We start from the raw sequence: 20,245 nt of genomic DNA on the forward strand, positions 1-20,245 counted from the left end.
CACTGTCAGCCTGACATTCCATGGTGCAAAGACAAATCAGGAGCTCCCCCTGGTGTTCCAGCCAATGTCCCTCCCTCAAGTAACACAAAACTGATGAACGCCTTTCCCTTCATTGGCATCTATATGACATTACAGCAGACTGACTGCCTCGTTTGTCCAGAAGGTTGCTTAATTTCCACAGTACTGTTTTGTACATGAACCAGTTCAATATCTCTGCTTAACAAGTGACTGTATAAATATTAATCTATAAAATTTAAAAACTTCCATCTACGTGCTCCCTGCCAACTCTCTCCATTCTGTCTCAGATCCTCTGACATGACTTTGGTAGAGGATCAGCAAAACTTCCAAGCTGTTTACGTTCCTTTGAGCTTTCCATATAGTCACTGCATAAAATCAGGAAGGTGGAAGGATGGATGTTGCTACAATCTATTCCACATTTAAAATGTAAACTACATGCATAAACTTATTTACCTGCCATTCATATCTTTGTCCAGTGGTACACTACTGCATCATTGCATCCAGGAGCATGGTGACTACAATTTACAGTACTCACTTTGGTTGTTACCATTATAAATATGGGAATTGGAATTTCTCATAAAAATACAGAAATTGGAAAAAAGTGTAGAACTTTAGATTGGAGATCTATGTCTTGTTTTCTTTATTCCCTAATCTCTAATATCATTTCACCTGAAGACTACACCTGACCTTGACTTCTGAGTTCTATATGGGAGAGATCCACTAGCACATTATAAATGTTATTACCCTGTCTCGTCAGTACTGCTATGTTCCCTACCAAAAGCTTTTGAACTGCTGCCTTCACTTCTCCAAATATCTGTTTTCTGGAGCACTTCTAAGACTGGCAAATCACATAATGCGCACATGAGAATATCTTTCAGTTTTTGAATATTGCAGACATGTATTACTAGTTTTTTTGCAACTAAACCAGTTTGTTCTGGTCAGTGCATTATCTCATTCTTTGGGGAAGATACTGGCGTCTCATTACACTTTGGCCGAGCAGCCCTTTGGATTGCACATTTTCCATTCTTGCATGCTTTCTGACCCAAAGGATGTTATAATGACAATTCGTAGCTGTCAGGAAGCCCTTCACAGTCACTGGGGCCAGCTGGAGCAATGCTCTCAACTCAGTGCCCTCTTCCACAGCTGTTGCCTTATGGAGAATCTTATGTCCAGAAATTTACTTTTGCCAAAAAAATTACATGTAGTATTTATGTCTGAAAGAAGTTTATGCCATCAAAATTATATGGTTCTTTTATAAAGACAAGCTATTGGACTGCAGTGTTCACTTCAAATCCTTGGGGGTCATTTGACTTTGTGAAAAGTGCAAAACAAGTCATAGTTTTTCACGAATCGATCTCTATTCCCATTGACTTTGTGGGTTGAGATCAAAGTCATTTTGAGAAATCCAGCTGAATAATTGTGAATGAATGAACGATAAATAAAGATAGGATAAGACAGAGATGAAATCTGATATTTCTAGCATACTGTCTCTCTCTGGGAACTTGCCCCGCTATACAAATAGTCCACCAAAAGGGTGCCAGCAGCCATTGGACTTGTATTCCAGTGAAGCTCAAGTGACTGAACGAGAGAACATGCTGAGTAAATAAAATTAATGCAATCGCAGATCATATTAGATATGGTAGTAAAAGCTTTTTCGAAATTCTGCATACCCATGACAGACATGAGGTGCTACTTTCTGCATTTTGTACTGGTGATTGACAGCAACAAAAACTTCACAAAAATAATAACAGTGAAGCTCTTGACCACTGTAAATAGTTTTGCATTAACTTTGTCAGTTTCCCATTTTGAAACTGACAACGTACAAGAGGACAGTGTTTGTGTCAGTTTTATAATGGAAGGGGGCTGTCCCTCTCACATGGGAATTAGATCGGCAAGTTGACAATTGCTCAACAATTGAATGGGATTGGGGCCAAAGGAGAGGAGAGGGCATTGATGATGTGATGCACAAAAAAACTAAGGAGAATAAAACAAAAGATTGAAAGCTCTTGAAAGGTGAATCACTCAGCAAAAGGAATATCAGCGGTAGAAGCTGAATAAATGATCTTTAACTTTGTGATAAAAAATCTGTGAACCCTTACTTGTGGAATAGAATCTTCTGCTGTCACCAGTGGCAAGCTTGGATGTGGGAAGGACTTTTATTTAGATGGGCTGGTCATATGCATACAACGACTATGGTCCATGGGTCTGGCTATGTAATTACTGTTATCTTTGAAGTCTTCCTTTATCTCTTTTATATCTTCCTGAACACTATTTTCTTGCTACTTCTGGGATTAAGTTCTGGACAGAAGGCTCACAGTCAAACCTCCTGCCCTATCACCATTTGAGACCTTTAAGTAGCTAATTATTGGCAACTTTAGTGCCTCATCCCACAACCACTCAAAATAATGTAGCTACTGTTGTGTCTGTTGCCATGTGGATTGCATAGTAGCTGAGACCAGCTCATGATCTCCATAAAGAGTCCCTCAACTCAAAGACTCTTTGTCGAAAAGTGTGGCACTGGAAAAGCACAGCTTCCTAGGAGCAGGAGAGTCGACGTTTCTGGCCTTTCATCAGGAATGCCTGACCTGCTGTGCTTTTCCAGCACCACAATTTTCAACTCTGATCTCCAGCATCTGCAGACCTCACTTTCTTATAGATTCTCTGCTTGAGGAACTGGACCGCCTCGGAACACATCAATCCCATGGCATCAATGTGGACTTCACCAGTTTTCTCATTTCTCCTTCTCCCACCTCACCCCAGCTCCAAACTTCCAGCTCAGCACCGCCCACATGACCTGTCCTACCTGCCAATCTCCCCTCCCACCTATCCACTCCACCTTCCCCTCTGACCTATCACCTCCATCCCCACCCCCATTCACCTGTTGTACTCTTTGTTACCTTCTCGCCAGCCCCACCACCCTCTCCTCCCCCATTTATCTCTCCACCCTGGAGGCTTCCTGCCTCTGTTCCTGATGAAGGGCTTTTGCCCGAAACGTCGATTTTCCTGCTCCTTGGATGCTGCCTGACCTGGTGTGCTTTTCCAGCATCACTCTGATCTAAACATTGAGAAGAGGAGTCATGCCCCTGCCCTTTCTACTCTCCCCACATAGAAACCCATGGTTCCTGGATCTGTCCACAATCATGGGACTTCATACACACCTTGCACAAATATGCATTCAAAACAAGTGTGAAAACATACATTTCTCAGAGTAAAGGTGGTGAGTTTTGGGTAAGTTAAGATTCCATAAGAAAATGAACAAATAAACAAGTTCAGTGTTGTGGATTTGGAAACTTTATTTTTTAAGTAAGGCAATTTTTAAAGACATAGTTGGAATCTTCCAGATCTAGAAACATTGCTGTGGATATTGAAGTTTTCCCGTAGTAGTCTGCTTTCCAGAGTAAAGACATAATCAAATGCAGCAAATAGAGGGTAGATAAAATCCAATATGGACACAATCAAATCCAACAAACAAAATGATCTCTTTGACTCAGAGAGAGTAATCTTTCCTCCATGCTACTCAATTTCCCCCTATCCCAGCTTGGCTGGTCACATATGCCCTCTGTAACTACCATCAGAAGTGAAATAATGCACTGTATACAGGGTAGCTTTGATTAGCTTACATCTACATAGCTTGTCTAAGTCATTGTCCCATGGCCCCAGCTGGTTAGATTTTAATGTCAGATCCAAGTGCTGAATTTCAGTGCCTGTCTTGATGCTTTGTTAGTGGAACAGGAAAAAAGAGATTTTTTTTCAAATTTATTTGTGTCTGTTGAGATCTCCATAGCCCCTGCATCTCCATGACCTGGAATGTGGCTACATACTAATTAACATTGGCAGCCATTTCCATGGGAGACACTGTCCATTTGTTTCAATGAGATGCCTTTATTTCAGCTGAAACTGCATTTTTTAAAAAGACTGATGTGTGAATCCAGTGATGAAAGTAAAATTTGATATTTGTTATAGCATATCTTCCTGGCAGATTGGTGAATTTCAGATCCAGATACCCACATGAAAATACAATGAGATGGTGATAACAGACACCTGGTTCAAAGAAATACTGCCTACTAGCTATATCTGAATACAGGTATAATGAAGAAAAGGAAGAGTCATGGCAGCATTGAATTAAGGAGAACATTTCCATGCAGGTGAGTCAGGATGCATTAAGGACAGCATTCTGGTAAAGCTAAGGTGCAAAGAATGTGCAACTACAGAGCTCAGTCGAGTCTACAGGCCACTAACTGTCAGCAAACAAATTTGTAAGGACATAACGGTGAGGTGGAAGATATCCCAGTCTATATTTGGATAATTAATGTGAGGGACAAGAGTTACTAGAGTATATTCAGGACAGTTGTCGACAGCTGTATGTTTCCAATATACCAAGAAGGAAAGCTTTACTAAACCTGGTTCGTATGAATGAGGTCGGCCAATTGGATCAAGTGTCAGTTGGTTAACATTACAGAATGTGATCATTGTATCATTAGGTTTAATTTGGATTTAGCAAAGGAAAATTACCAATCCTGACTAATTAACAGGAGGAATGATAATTTCAATGGAATAATTCAGGAAATCGAGTACAGATTTTTTCAAAGAAAATCATGTTTAGCAATTGGAAATAACGAAGACACCAACTACAAACTTGCAGTCTTCCCTAGATTCAAGGGAGATCCAGAAGTCTTGAGGATTGCAAACATTACATCCTTGTTCAAAAAAGGTTGTAAGTATAGGCCCCGCAATTACAGACTTGTCAGTTTAACTTCAGTGGTGGTGAATCTTCGAAGAACAATTATTTAGAATCGAATTAATAAATATATGGAAAAAGGTAGGTTGGTTATTAGGAGTCAGCTTTGATCCCTAAAAGGGAAATCACATTTGGATGACTTGCTGGCATTATTTGAAGTGGTAACAGAAGAGTCGATGAGGATAATGCTTTTGATGTGGTATATATGGACATCCAGAAGCTTGTTTGATGCAGTGCCGCACAATAGACCTGTGATGAAAGTTATAAGCCATGGAATAAAAGAGATTTAAAAGCTTGGATACAAAATAGGTTGAGTGATAGGAAACAAAGTAAAGGTTATTGGATATTTTTCATGCTGGAAGAAAGTTTGTTGTTGAGTTCCCCAGGAGGTTGTTTTTAGGGCCCGTACTTTTCCTAATATATCTTAATGATCTAGATCTTGGAGTGCAGGGGACAATTTCAAAGTTATCAGATGACATAAAACTTGGAATTGTAAATTATAGAGATGACAGTGTCAAACTCTAAAAACAATTGACAAGTTGGCAGAGTGGGTGGTTAGGTGGCAGATGAGGTTCAATGGAACAAGGGGAGGAGATACATTTTGGTCATAAAAAATTGGAAGAGAATATCAAATAGGAGGATACAATTCTCAAGGATGTGCAGGTGCACAGGGACCTGGGTGTACATATGCACAGATCACTGAAGATAGCAGTATAGGTCTAGAGAGCAGTTAATAAAGCAGACCATGTACTTGGTTTTAGTAACAGGAGCATAGAATAAAAGAGGATTGAGGTGTTGCTGAATCTGTATAAAGCATATGTTAGACCTCAGCTGGAATATTGTAAACAGTTCTAGGCACCACATTACAGAATGATGTGAATATTTTTGGAGAGGGACCATAAGAATGGTTGCAGGATGTTCCAGGGTTTAGAGCATTTAAAAAGAATAGGGAGGGAGAAAAAGAGGAAGGGGTGTAGCACTACTAATCAGAGAAGGTATCACAGCTACAGAAGCTTCCATTGTCGAGGAAGATCTGCCTACTGAGTCAGTGTGGGTGGAAATTAGGAACAGTAAGGGAGCAGTCACCTCGTTAGAGGTTTACTATAGGCCCCCAATAGCAGCAGGGAGATTGAAGAAAGCATAGGTCGGCAGATTTTGGAAAAGTGTGGATGTAGTAGGGTTGTTGTAATGGGTGACTTTAACTTTCCCAATATTGATTGGAACCTCCTTCGAGCAGAAGATTTGAATGGAGCTGTTTTTGTAAGGTTTGTTCAGGAGGGTTTCCTAACTCAGTACATTGACAGGCCGACGAGGGGAGAGGCCATTCTAGACTTAGTGCTCGGAAACGAGCCGGGGCAGGTATCAGATCTTGTGGTGGGAGAGCATTTTGATGATAGTGACCACAACTGCCTCACATTCTACATAGCTATGGAGAACGAGAGGATTAGGCAAAATGGGAGGATATTTAATTGGGGAAGAGGAAACTATGATGTGATTAGACATGAGTTAGGAAGCATGGATTGGGAGAAATTGTTCCATCGTAAAGGCACAATAGACATGTGGAGACTGTTTAAGGAACAGTTGTTGCAAGTGACGAATAAATATGTCCCTCTGAGACAAGCAAGAAGGGGTAAGATAAAGGAACTTTGAATGACGAGAGCAGTGGAAAAAGGTAGCTTACATAAGGTGGAGGAAGCTAGGGTCAAGCTCAGCTCTAGAGGATTACAGGCAGGCGAGGAAGGAGCTCAAAAATGGTCTGAGGAGAGCCAGGAGGGGGCACGAGAAAGACTTGGCAGAACGGATTAGGGAGAACACAAAGGCATTTTACACTTATGTGAGGAATAAGAGAATGGTCAAAGAAAGAGTAGGGCCGATCAGGGATAGCATAGGGAACTTGTGTGTGGAGTCTGAGGAGGTTGGGGAAGCCCTAAATGAGTTTTTTGCTTCTGTCTTTACGAAAGTATGAAACCTTTGAAGAGCAGGTGTGCATGCTGGAATGGATAGAGATAGAGAAAGCTGATGTGCTGAAAATTTTGTCAAACATTAAGATTGACAAGTTGCCAGGCCCGGATCAGATTTGTCCTCGGCTGCTTTGGGAAACGAGAAACGCAATTGCTTCACCACTTGCGAAGATCTTTGCATCCTCTCTCTCCACTGGAGTCGTACCTGATGACTGGAGAGAGGCAAATGTAATTCCTCTCTTCAAGAAAGGAAATAGGGAAATCCCTGGCAATTATAGACCAGTAAGTCTCACATCTGTCGTCTACAAGGTGTTAGAAAGGATTCTGAGGGATAGGATTTATGACCATCTGGAAGAGCATGGCTTGATTAAATGTAGTCAGCACGGCTTTGTGAGGGGCAGGTCATGCCTCACAAACCTTATCGAGTTCTTTGAGGATGTGACTAGAAAAGTTGATGAGGGTCGAGCTGTGGATGTGGTGTATATGGACTTCAGCAAGGCATGTGATAAGGTTCGCCATGGTAGGCTTATTCAGAAATTCAGGAGGAATGGGATACAGGGGAACTTAGCTGTCTGGATACAGAATTGGCTGGCCAACAGAAGACAGTGAGTGGAAGGAAAATATTCTGCCTGGAAGTCTGTGGTGAGTGGTGTTCCACAGGGCTCTGTCCTTGGGCCTCTACTGTTTGTCATTTTCATTAATGACTTGGATGAGGAGATTGAAGGATGGGTCAGCAAGTTTGCAGATGACACAAAGGTTGGAGGTATCGTTGACAGTATAGAGGGCTGTTGTAGGCTGCAGCGGGACATTGACAGGATGCAGAGATGGGCTGAGAGGTGGCAGATGGAGTTCAAACTGGATAAATGCGAGGTGATGCATTTTGGAAGGTTAATTTGAAAGCTGTGTACAGGATTAAGGATAGGATTCTTGGCAGTGTGGAGGAACAGAGCGATCTTGGTGTGCAGGTACATATATCCCTTAAAATGGCCACCCAAGTGGACAGGGTTGTTAAGAAAGCATATGGTGTTCTGACTTTCATAACAGGGAGATTGAGTTTAAGAGGCATGAGATCTTGTTGCAGCTCTGTAAAACTTTGGTTAGACCGCACTTGGAATACTGCGTCCAGTTCTGGTTGCCCTATTATAGGAAAGGTGTGGATGTTTTGGAGAGGGTTCAGAGGAGGTTTACCAGGATGCTGCCTGGAATGGAGGGCTTATCTTATGAAGAGAGGTTGACTGAGCTCGGACTTTTTTCATTGGAGAAAAGGTGGAGGAGAGGGGACCTAATTGAGGGGTACAAGATAATGAGAGGCATAGATAGAGTCGATAGCCAGAGACTATTTCCCAGGGCAGAAATGACTAACATGAGGGGTCATAGATTTAAGCTGTTTAGAGGAAAGTATAGAGGGGATGTCAGAGGCGGGTTCTTTACACAGAGAGTTGTGAGAGCACGGAATAGGTTGTCAGCAGCAGTTGTGGAAGTGAGGTCATTGGGGATATTTAAGAGACTACTGGACATGCATATGGTCACAGAAATTTGAGGGTGCATACATGAGGATCAGTGGTCGGCACAACATCGTGGGCTGAAGGGCCTATGTTGTGCTGTACTGTTCTATGTTCTAAGAGCCTTATGAGAATATTTCCAGGGAAGACAATCATCAGTTCTGAGGATAAATTGAAAAAGATAGGACTATTCTCCCTGGGGAGAAGAAAGATAAGAAGAGGTCTGATAGAGATTTTTAAAAATCATGAGCAGATTGGACATGGTGAATACAGGGAGAAACTGTTGTCACTCATAACAGGAACAAGAATGAGATGGCGCAACTTTGAAGTGATTTGCAAAAGGACCAAATGTGACGTGAGATAAATCTGTCTCATACAACAAATAGTCAGGATGTGGAATGCACTGGGAAAATGGCAGAGGTTGTTTCAATAGAAGCATTCAAGAGGAATGATTATTTAGATGGAAAGAATGTGCAAGGATATGAGGACAAAGCAGGAGATTGGCAGGAAGTAATGATGCTCAGTTGAAGAACAGTTGAAGAAGTAATGATGCTCAGTTGAAGAACAGTTGAAGAAGTAATGATGCTCAGTTGAAGAACAGTTGCAAACACAATGGTCTTCTTCTGTGCCGTAACGTTTCTCTGGTTCTCTGACCATTCTTGAGTTTACTGATAAGATATTTCAGAGAGTTGATGAGAGCAGTGCTATAAACGAACAGGTCATTCTGCTAACGTGACAGTTGTGTTTCTGTGCAATCTTGCACTATAGAAAATGGGTGCTGTAAAAGATCGCTAATAGAAAATCACTATACCCATTCAGCAGAAAGTTCGTGTTATCCAAATAATTCATCAATCTTGTTATAGTCAGTTCATGCTGACAAAATGCAGAATGATCTGCAGTGTTTATAGACATCCAAAAGATATTCAGTGATGTGCTGTACAGCACACATGAACAAATTTATGGCCTAACAATGATAAGTGATTGTATTGAATTGAATTAAATCAGTTTATCCTTGGTAGTGGGGCTGCTTCTCAAAACTTTAGGGCAAATGATCACTTTGTGCAAGTTGTTGGATTAACTAAGGAAGAGCATGAACTTGGTAAGGGCAAATCATTACGAGGTATTTGATTGGGTAACAGAGGCAGTTGTTGAAAGTAATAGCATGCATTGACTTTCAAATAATATTTGCTTGGGTGCTGTACAACAAACTTGCAAGTGAGATAGACCACATGCAATAAATTGTATAGTAGCAACATAGACATGAAATTGGCTGAGTGACAGTAAACAAAGAGTATTGGTTAATATGTTTTTGAACGTAAGAAAGGTTTATAGCAGAGTTCCTCATTGTTAAGACCCTACTCCTCCTAACATGCGTTAATAACCTGGACTTTGGTATACAGGGAACAATATCAAAACTTGGTAGTATTGTAAACCATTCAGAAGACAGGGTAGAACTTCAAAACACCATCAACAGGTTAGAGGTTTTGCTGTAAAAATAATCATCTTAAGAATGGGATATTGGCACACTGAATAATACAACAGAAATTGAGTTTATTGCAAACAGTAAGCATTTTAATCAGGATGTCCAGTTCATAATCTCTGAGTACCACATTTTAAAATTATTGAAATGTCTTTAAAATACAAGACAGAACATTTGCTAGTTATATTGGGATACAATTGTCAGATTGTGAGAATTTGTTTTAAATATGCCAATCAGTGTCCTGGTATCTAAAAAGCACAGCGTAATATTTAGATCATCCTTGAAAGATCACAATGGGCACAATTGTCATAACCTCATAATGGTAATTAATTCAATTTTGGAAATGATCAGTTTTCTCAGCAAAGCTGGTTTATAGCATGCCTTTTTAAACTACCACCTAACTTATGCTTAAAATTCTATAGTTTTTGCACTGATTTTCCCAAATGTTTACAAATAAAACATTGCCATTGACTGAAACCCTGATGTGAATCCTGATATCATTATATTCACAAACAGATGCCTTCCAACAGAGGTCTATTCAAAACAATGGTAACCTCTTCCAATTCTTTGCCTTCTTTAATCCCAGGATGCTGAAGTCAACAATAATTTGCTGAACTTAACTTAGTCAACAAAGCTAGGTATAGAATTACATTACTACATTGTGCAATGTGTTTAATGCACAACAAATTCATCAGAAAATATTAAAATTTTATTAGCATTATACTTGCATTAGGACATCAATATTGTGGGACTGAATGCTATCCTTTTTAGAATATGACTTCATTAAATTAACATAATTCCATTTGATTCAGAGTACTCCTCACCCCACATCCATTGTAACTCCATGTACAATTCCTGTCATTGTTCTTTTAATGTTTAATGCTGGATGCTAAAAAGTTATTTTTCTGTATTGTTGGAGGAGCAATGACGAAAGGTCAATCTGAGGTCTCTACTTCCACAATGTTTAATTGAGGTATCTTAGAGATGAACGCTAAGTAATGTACAGTTCAACCAACCAAGCACAAACTGATGATCAAATCTAATTGGTGGTGTGAGTTTGCCTCAAATATGTTTTTCCTGATGTGCCAATTCTTATCTGCTGTTACCTGCTGCTACATTAAAAAAAAGTATTGAAGAATCCAAGAGATGTTTATTACAATTAACTATTATGTACAAATGTTACATTCCTTAGGGAGGTAAGTGTCTTTGTTAATATTAAGCAATTGGGTTATAACAGAGCAGCATACTGGTCCATATTTTAAAACGCTTTGCTGATATCCAAGTATTTTTATTTAAATTTTGTATATTAACCCTGCCCTATGAACAGTTTTAATAGTCTATACCTACCGTCTCAATGTGTATTACATTCATTGTCCTCTGTCTTTGAAGAAGAATGTCCCATGTCTCAGAATGGTTTGACATTTGGTGACTGAGTAAGGTCATTTGCCCTTGCCTTCTAAGCCTAAACTTGGTTAGGGATAGTAATCCCTTCTCCATTGGTATCGTCATGAAAATGCAACAATGCAATATGAGAATCTTGATTTGTTGCTCAACACTTGATGCTCATTGAGTTGATTGTGTGTACCATCCATTCCACTAGACTGACCATGAATAGTCAATGACTGTGTGATTATCAGTCATTTCTCACGTAATGCAGTTTGCCAGGAAATTCCATCCATTGTCAGACGCCATCCAATCTGGATTGTCAAATAAACTGAAAATAGTGCTCAACATGCCAATGACAATCATGTTTGTTGCAAAGTATTGCAAAGCCATCAAACAATGGGAAATTTTAAAGAAGTCATCCTTCACAAGGATGTAATCTTCCACATGCCAAAGTCTGACATACTGAATGTAAAACATAACACAATAGTTAGGTGAAAGTGAGGGCTGCAGATGCTGGACATCAGAGACAAGATTAGAGTGTTGCTGGAAAAGCACAGCAGATCAGGCAGCATCCAAGGAGAAGGAAAATTGATGTTTCAGGCAGGAGCCTTTGAGCAGGATTCCTGGTGAAGGGCTCCTGCCTGAAATGTCGATTTTCCTGCTCCTCAGATGCTGCCTGACCTGCTGTACTTTTCCAGCACCACTCTAATCTTGTCTCATAACACAATAGTTGTATGGTTTTCTCAACTTATTGGATAAAGTCAGTATTCAAATTGAAAATTATTTTTTTACAGAAATATGAACATGCATATCAACTCTCTCATTCAGGTGCTCGGACATTCATAACAACCAGCATCTCAGAGCTCTGCAGTCTCCCTCAATATAGATAATATGTTTTGCTTTAAATCTTCCTACCAAAATGGATACTTTACTCCATCATGCTCCTGGCTTCACCCTCTGTTATCCATAAGACTATAAGACGTAGGAGTGGAAGTAAGGCCATTCGGCCCATCGAGTCCATTCCGCCATTCAATCATGGCTGATGGGCATTTCAACTCCACTTACCAGCATTCTCCCCATAGCCCTTAATTCCTTGTGACATCAAGAATTTATCAATCTCTGCCTTGAAGACATTTAGCGTCCCGGCCTCCACTGCGCTCTGTGGCAATGAATTCCACAGGTCCACCACTCTCTGGCTGAAGAAATGTCTCCGCATTTCTGTTCTGAATTGACCCCCTCTAATTCTAAGGCTGTGTCCACGGGTCCTAGTCCCCTCGCCTAACAGAAACAATTTCCTAGCGTCCACCCTTTCCAAGCCATGTATTATCTTGTAAGTTTCTATTAAGTCTCCCCTCAATCTTCTAAACTCCAATGAATACAATCCCAGGATCCTTAGCTGTTCCTCGTATGTTAGACCAACCATTCCAGGGATCATCCGTGTGAATCTCTGCTGGACACATTCCAGTGCCAGTATATCCTTCCTGAGGTGTGGGGACCAAATCTGGACACAGTACTCCAAATGGGGCCTAACCAGAGCTTTATAAAGTCGCAGTAGCACAACAGTGCTTTTATATTCCAACCCTCTTGAGATAAATGATAAATATCCTCTGGAATCCTCTTTCACTCCTCAATGTACACAAAGCTGAAAATGTGTTGCTGGTTAAAGCACAGCAGGTTAGGCAGCATCCAAGGAACAGGAAGTTCGACGTTTCGGGCCAGAGCCCTTCATCAGTCTAGTGGAATGGATGTACACAAGCCCAATCTTTTCAACCCTGACCACCACCAGCAGAATATGTTGCTATCTTTATTTTGAGGATAGAATGCAATTGCAAAATATTTTACACTATTGAATATTTATGGCAGACGAATGTGTTTCACATGCATACTGACACAGGAGGACTTGAGGTTTGACACACTATAGACATGCCACTAACAATCTCTGTATCTCAACCTGCCATTGGAAATCATCCAACCTAATTCAGTCAGCCTGATCACTATGTCCACACTCTTGAGGGCTCGATCAAATCCATCCTTCCCACATCCTTCTACCATATGTGTGAGTGCACACACACCAAACCTCCAGTTGAAGTATAGTGGAATCAGATATTTGCGCTGTAATGTTCTATGTTCTATTCATCGAGGGCCGAAGGGCCTGTACTGCGCTGTAATGTTCTAGATACAGATTAAATATTCTCTGTCGTTACTCATCATTATCTTTGAGCTACTATCTAAGAAAAAAAGTCCCACTGTATGAACATGAATCTTTAACAGCAATTATTTTGTATCTTCTAAGTCTGATTGCTAATTAGAATGAGTTTAGCATTTTGTATTTGGGCCCTTGCGCACCGCGATTCAGGTAAAATTGTGCAAACTTACTGAATGTAAACATTTGGAACTCAAACGTCCATCCCACATCTCAGGAGTTCATTCAAGTTCACACAGTAAAGGTGGAAAACTAGTGGTTAAGCTGAAGTAACTGAATCAATGGCAATAAACATGATAAATTGCAAATGATGCAGGAGATATAGATAAGGTGATAAAGAAGGCATATCAGAGCTTTTTCTTCAGTGAACAATATGCATAAGGTATGAAACTAACATTCTGCAATAGTACTTGGTATGGAGTAAGACGTGGAAGCTAAGATACTTGGAGAAATAAATAGTGATGGCTTGAAAGCATTCATATTACAGAAGAGGAAGTGCTAAAAGTCTTAAAATATATAAAGGTAGATACATCCTGAGGACCTGATCAGGTGTTTCCAAGAACTTTGTGGGAAGCTAAGGAAGAGATATTTATTGAGATATTTGTATCATCGACAGCCATGGGTGATTTGCTGGAAGACTGGAGGGAGGCAAATGTGGTCCATTATTTTAAAAAGGTTGTAAGAAAAAAACAGGGATTACTCTATAGACCAGTGAGCCTTAGATCAGTGGTGCGTAGGTTGTTGGAGGGGATTCTGAGATACCAGATTTACATACATTTGGAAAGACAGGGAAATGAGAGACTGTCAACATAGCTTTTTGTGTGGGAATTCATGAGTCACTAAGTTAATTGAGTTTTTTAAAGAGGCAACAAGGATGTTTGATGAAGGCAAAGAGATAGATGTTGTCTGTATGGACTTGAGCAAAGCATTCAACAAGGTTCTGGATGGTAAACTGATGGGTAACATGAGATCACATGGAATCCAGAGGGAGCTAACCAATTGGATACAAAATTGACCTGAAGGTAGGAGACAAAGGCTGGTAGTAGAGGGTTGCTTTTCAGACTGGAAGTGTGCCACAAGGATTGGTGCTGGGTCCACTGCTTTTTATCATTTTTATAAATGATTTGGATGTGTATATAGGAGGCATGGTTAGTAAATTTGCAGATGACACCAAAATAGGCGGTGCCATAGGACAGTGAAGAAGGTTATTGCAGACTACAAAGAGACATTGATCAAATGACCTAATGGGTGAGGAGTGACAAATGGATTTTAATTTAGATAAATACAAGGTGTTACATTTTGGTAAGGCAAACCAGGGCAGGACTTACAAGGTTAATGGTAGGGCCCAAGGGTGTGTTGTTGAACAGAGAGACCTAGGGTTGCAGGTTCATAATTCTTTGAAAGTGAAGTTACAGATGAACAGCGTAGTGAAGAAGGTGTTTAGCATGCTTGCTTTTTTTGGTCAGAACATTGAGTATAGGAGTTGGGATGTCATGTTGCGGCTGTACAGGACATTGGTTAGGCCACTTTTGGAATGTTGCATTCAATTCTGGTCTCTCTTCCAAAGGAAGAATGTTGTGAAACTTGAGAGGGTACAGAAAAACTTTATAAAGTAGTTGATGGGACTGGAGGGTTTATGTTATAGGGAAAGGTTGAATAGGCTGGGGTTTTTCTTCCTGGGGCGTCAGAGGCTGAGGAGTGACCTTATAGAGGTTTATAAAATCATGAGGGGATAGATAGAGTGAATAGCCAAGATCTTTTTCCCAGGGTAGGGGAATCCAAATCAAGAGGCCATACATTTAAGGTGACAGGAGAAAGATTTAAAAGGAACATGAGGGGCACGTTTCTCATGCAGAGAATGGCACATATATGGAACAAGCTGCCAGAAGAGCTGGTGGAGGCTGGTACAACTATGACATTTAAAAGGTATCTGGATGGATATATGAATAGGAATGATTTATGGGCCAAATACTGGCAAATTGAATTAGATCAGTTTAAGATATCTGTTTAGGATGGACAGGTTGGACTGAAGGGTCTTTTCCATGCTGTATAACTCTATGACCCTATGACTGATTATGAAACCCAAACATGGTTCTCAATTAATGAATGTGCATATGAACTCGAGGAACCAGACATATAAAAGGCATCTGCATGGGTATACTCTATGATTCATTTTTCAGTGTTTTATGATATAAATAACGTTCTTTGTTCATTATTCTTATCTGCCAGGAGCATACTCAAGACAAATTCATCTTCAGCAGATTCAATCTACACATGTCATATTGCCATCAGAAACTAAATTGCATTTTTTTGTCTCCAACAGTGGCACTCTTTACAATAAACTAACACTGAAAAGTAGTTCACTGTCTAATTACTTCTGCATCTTTACTGACAGTGTTCCGTTACCTGTGGAAAAGGGATGCAATCACGAGTAATCCAATGTATGCACAAAGTGACAGGAAGACATGGAAGTGATTGCTTCCTTTCAGAAAAGCCTGCAGCCTATAGACCTTGCCATTTAAAACAATGCAATGAAAAAGTCAATGTGAACACTATCACATCACCCAGACTAGGTAAGTAGCAAAATCACATCTTAACCATTTCTCTCAATCATCAGTGGAATGGATTAAATTTTCTGAAATAGAGTGAAGGACATAGAACAAGCTCTTCAGGTAAATCTTTATTTCTGAGTTTGCAGTATATAAATTGGGTGTTATATTTACTGATCTCTCACTTCAAAAGTAATGAGTTGCACCTAAAATACTTTTAGCTTTCCCCAAGGCAGGTACTAAATAAATGTCAATCTTGCATGCAATAGAAGTCATTTTAAAAGTAAAGATGCATTTACTTTTTTGTAGGGGCTTCCAGCCTCACAAAATCCCAGAAAATGAGGCATATGATTGGATAAGGTAGAGTTACTCTGAACTATTCCCAGTGTCAAGTTGAAAATATTCTGCTTCTTTTCTTTACAGCCAATGAACTACTTTTCAAGTGTAATCATTGCTGTAAGGTAGAAAGATTCCTGACTCCCCATAATGTGTCCACCATTCACAAAGTACAAGTCAATTGTAGGATGGAATATTCCCCACTTGCCTGGATGAGTACTGCTTCAAGAACACTCAAAAAGCTCAACACCATCGAGGATGCAGCATGCTGGATTGGTTTCCTATCCACCAACTCCTGTATTCATTCCCCTCGCCACTGATACATAATGGCAGTAGCAGGGCAGCACAGTGTCTCAGTAGTTAGCACTGCTGCCTCATGGTGCCAGGGACTCGAGTTCAATTCCAGCCTCGGGTGACTGTCTGTGTGGAGTTTGCACATTCTCTCTATGTCTGCATGGGTTTCCTCCGGGTCCTCCAGTTTCCTCCCACAATCCAAAGATGTGCAGGTTAGGTGAATTGACCATGCTAAAATTGCCCGTAGTGTTAGGGGCAGGGGTAAATGTAGGGGAATGGGTGGGTTGCGCTTTGGCGGTTTGGTGTGGACTTGTTGGGCCGAAGGGCCTGTTTCCACACTGTAAGTAATCTAATCTAATCTAAATTAGTCAAGAGAAATGTAGAGTAACAGGGTAGAAATGGGTTTGGGTGGGTTGGTCTTCGGAGGGTCAGTGTGAACTTGTTGGGTCAAATGGCCTGTTTCCACACTGTAGGAATTCTATGTTATATATGTACCATCTACAAATGCATTGCAGAAATACACCAAGGGTCATTCAATAGCACTATTATCTCTACCACCTAGAAATACAAATACAGCAGATGAACAGGAACATTGTCACCTGCATTTTCCCTCCAAGTTGCAGACCATTCTGACTTGGAACTATACCAGTATTCCTTTAATGTTGCAGTGTGAAAATCTGGAACTCCCCTCTGTTAGCACAGAGGTATTGTTGTAGTTCAAGAAGGCAACTTACCCCACTGTCTTCTCAAAGGCAATTGGGAATGTCCATTAAATGCTGGTGGAACCAACTACATTCACATCCAGTGAATGAATGAAAAGAAACAAAGCTTTTCCACCACCCAAATTCTGCTAAGTTCAATCCACTGGGAAGCCAAACAGTCAACCTCACTGGACACAAAGACAGTTCTCAGTTTTGTTCTAGTTTCCTCAGCGTACATGGAGCTTTTCATTCTTTATAATGTCTGTAGATACTTTGATAGAATTTCACTGCATTTAGGCAAATCTACACTGGAAGGAATAATTACCTTGGATAAATTATTGGTACTGTCAGTTGGAACGGTGTGATAGGATATGACACAGTTAAATGTATAGTTTATTGATTTGGTTTTGACATGAAAAATAAAAATTGAAGTGTGCTCATGAGAAAAAGTTAAATAAAATTTGTTATCCAATTGTCTATGTTAGCAGGGTTACAGAGAGATGGTGGCAATGTCATCAGTAATCCAGTGACCCAGGCTAATCCTCTGGGGAGACAGATTCAATTCTGGTCTGCCTGCCATAGGAAGGAAGTTATTAAATTGGAGTGCAAAAAAGATTTACAAAGATGTTAATGAGTCTGGATGTTTTCCTTTATAAGGGAGGCTAATAGGCTGGGACTTACTTCCATGGAGAGTAGGAGGATGAGGGGCGCCCTTATAGGAGTCTATAAAATTATGAGGGGCATAAATAAAGTGATTAGGAAAGGTCTTTTTCCCAGGGTAGGTGAGTCCAAAACTAGACAGCATGTTTATAAGGTGAGAGGGAAAAGACTTAAAAAGGACCTGAGAGGTAACTTTTTCACATAGATGGTGGTGCGTATGTGGAACAAGCTGCCAGAGGAAATGGTAGAGGGGAGTACAATTGCAACATTTAAAGACATTTGGACAGATACTTGGACAGGAAAGGTTTCACGGGATATAAGCTAAATGCAGACAAATGAGACTAGTTCACTTTTGGAAACTTGCTTGGCATGGATGAGTAGGGCCAAAGGGTCTGTTTCCATGCTATTTGACTCTATAACTCTGGTACTTACCGTAATCAAAGCAAAATACTATAGATGCTGCAAACTTACCAGAAACAGAAAATCCTGGAGATACTCAGTAGATCTGACAGCATCTGTGGAAAGAGAAAAGGAATTGTCTTTTCAATCTGATACGACTGTTCTTTTATGTTCTGATGAAGTCATATTCACTGGTATTGCCAGATTTGTAAAACGTGCCATGACAGCTGGTGGAATTTAATTTCAGTTCATAAAATCTGGAATTAAAAACCAGTCTAGTAATGGTGAGCAGGAAGCTATCATTGACTGTCACAAAAACCAGTCTAGTTCATTAATACCCTCTGAGGAAGGAAACCAACCTTCAGTACTGATGAAGGGTCACTGGACATGAAATAGTAACTCTGTTTCTCTCTCTACAGTTGCTGCCCAAGTTACTGCATTTCGATTTTTATTTCAGATTTTCTTTACCCTTAATCATTTGTTTTTAATCCACATTCCTTATCTGACCTACGTGTTGATTCTTAAATGCCTTCTGAAATGGCCTGACCACTCCGTTCAAAGACAATTAGGGATGGGCACTAACTGCTGGCCTTCCCAGTGACATCCACAAGCCTTTTACTTTCTGTCCAATTCTGCATGATTTTTGTACAGTTTTCACTCCTGCAAATGTCTTTAGCTGGTAACTGAGATCAGGAAACCTGTCTGATATGTATACTGTCCCTTCCAGAGACATGTTCAGCTTGCAGTGTGGCTGATCTGCTGGTATCTTGTATAATATATGATTATTTACTGATTTCTTTCACAAACACTATTTCTGCATTGACTTCCTACAAGAGTATTCATCACTATTATTTTTAATTTGCCATATGTCCCAAACTTCACTTGCAAATTTTCACATCAGTGGTACCTAGTAACATGGGAATTTGGAGTGAGAGTAGGCAATTCAGCCCTTTGAGCCCATTCCACCAATTAACATGGCAGATAAAGTTTCACCTGAATGGCAGATGGAGTTTGAGTTGGGCTAAGAAGTGGCAGATGGCATCCAACCTGGATAAATGTGAAATGATTCATTTTTGGAAGGTTGAATTTGAATTCTGAATGCAGGATTAAAGACAGGATTCTTGGCAGTGTGGAGGAAGAGCGGGAACTTGGGGTTCATGTACATAAATCCCTCAAAGTTACCACTCAAGTTGATAAGGTTGTTAAAAAGAAATACGGCGTTCTGGCTTTCATTAACAGGGGGATTGAGTTTAGGAACCGCGAGGTTTTGCTGCAGCTCTATAAAACCCTAGTTAACCACACTTGGAATACTGTGTCCAGTTCTGGTCACCTAATTATAGAAAGAATGTAGATGCTTTAGAGAGTGTGCAGAGGAGATTTACCAGGATGCTGCCTGGATTGGAGGCTTGTCTTATGAAGAGAGGTTGAGTGAGCTCGGGCTTTTCACACTGAAGAGAAGAAGGAAGAGAGGTGACTGGATAGAGGTGTACGAGGTAATGAGAGGCGTAGATAGAGTAGATGGCCAGAGACTTTTCCTCAGGACAGAAATTTTAGGGTGATCGGAGGAAGGTATAGGGGAGATGTCAGAGGTAAGTTCTTTACACAGAGAGTGGTGGGCACGTGGAATGCACTGCCACCGATGGTAGTAGAGTCAGATACATTAGGGATATTTAAGCGACTGCTGGACAAGCACATGGCTGGCAGTAAATGGAGGGGTGTGTAGGTTAGGTTGATCTTAGATTAAGATAAATGATCAGCACAACATCGTGGGCTGAAGGGCCTCTTCTGTGCTGTACTGTTCTATATTCTATCAGGGCTGACGTTATCCTGGTCTCAACTCCATTCTCCTGTCTGTTCCCCATCGCCCTTTATTGTGCTTTTCATCAGAAACATATTTATTTCTTTCTTGGATTTGTTAATTGATTCTGCCTCCACTGCAGTCTAGGGCAGTAAGTTCCACAGATTCACAACCCTCTGAGAGTAGTTTCTCTTCATCTCAGTTTTGAACCCACCTCCTG

At 40.4% G+C, this 20,245-nt stretch overlaps 1 protein-coding gene across 3 annotated transcripts in view; it reads left to right on the plus strand.

The window, feature by feature from the left end:
- Window positions 1–20,245, plus strand: part of LOC132829666 (A disintegrin and metalloproteinase with thrombospondin motifs 19-like) — a 520,482-nt gene that overhangs the window by 490,681 nt on the left and 9,556 nt on the right. The window contains exon 22 of one of the 3 annotated variants that reach the window (XM_060847015.1): window positions 15,684–15,861. The exons of 1 other annotated variant lie outside the window; for it this stretch is intronic. In XM_060847015.1, coding sequence (XP_060702998.1) covers window positions 15,684–15,861 — 178 coding nt within the window. Of the gene's footprint in view, window positions 1–3,997; window positions 4,045–15,683; window positions 15,862–20,245 lie in introns of those variants that run through there. One more of the 3 variants, XM_060847023.1, reaches the window with a different exon arrangement.

The sequence above is a fragment of the Hemiscyllium ocellatum genome, chromosome 2, assembly GCF_020745735.1.
Source record: "Hemiscyllium ocellatum isolate sHemOce1 chromosome 2, sHemOce1.pat.X.cur, whole genome shotgun sequence".
Taxonomy (NCBI): Eukaryota; Metazoa; Chordata; class Chondrichthyes; order Orectolobiformes; family Hemiscylliidae; genus Hemiscyllium; species Hemiscyllium ocellatum.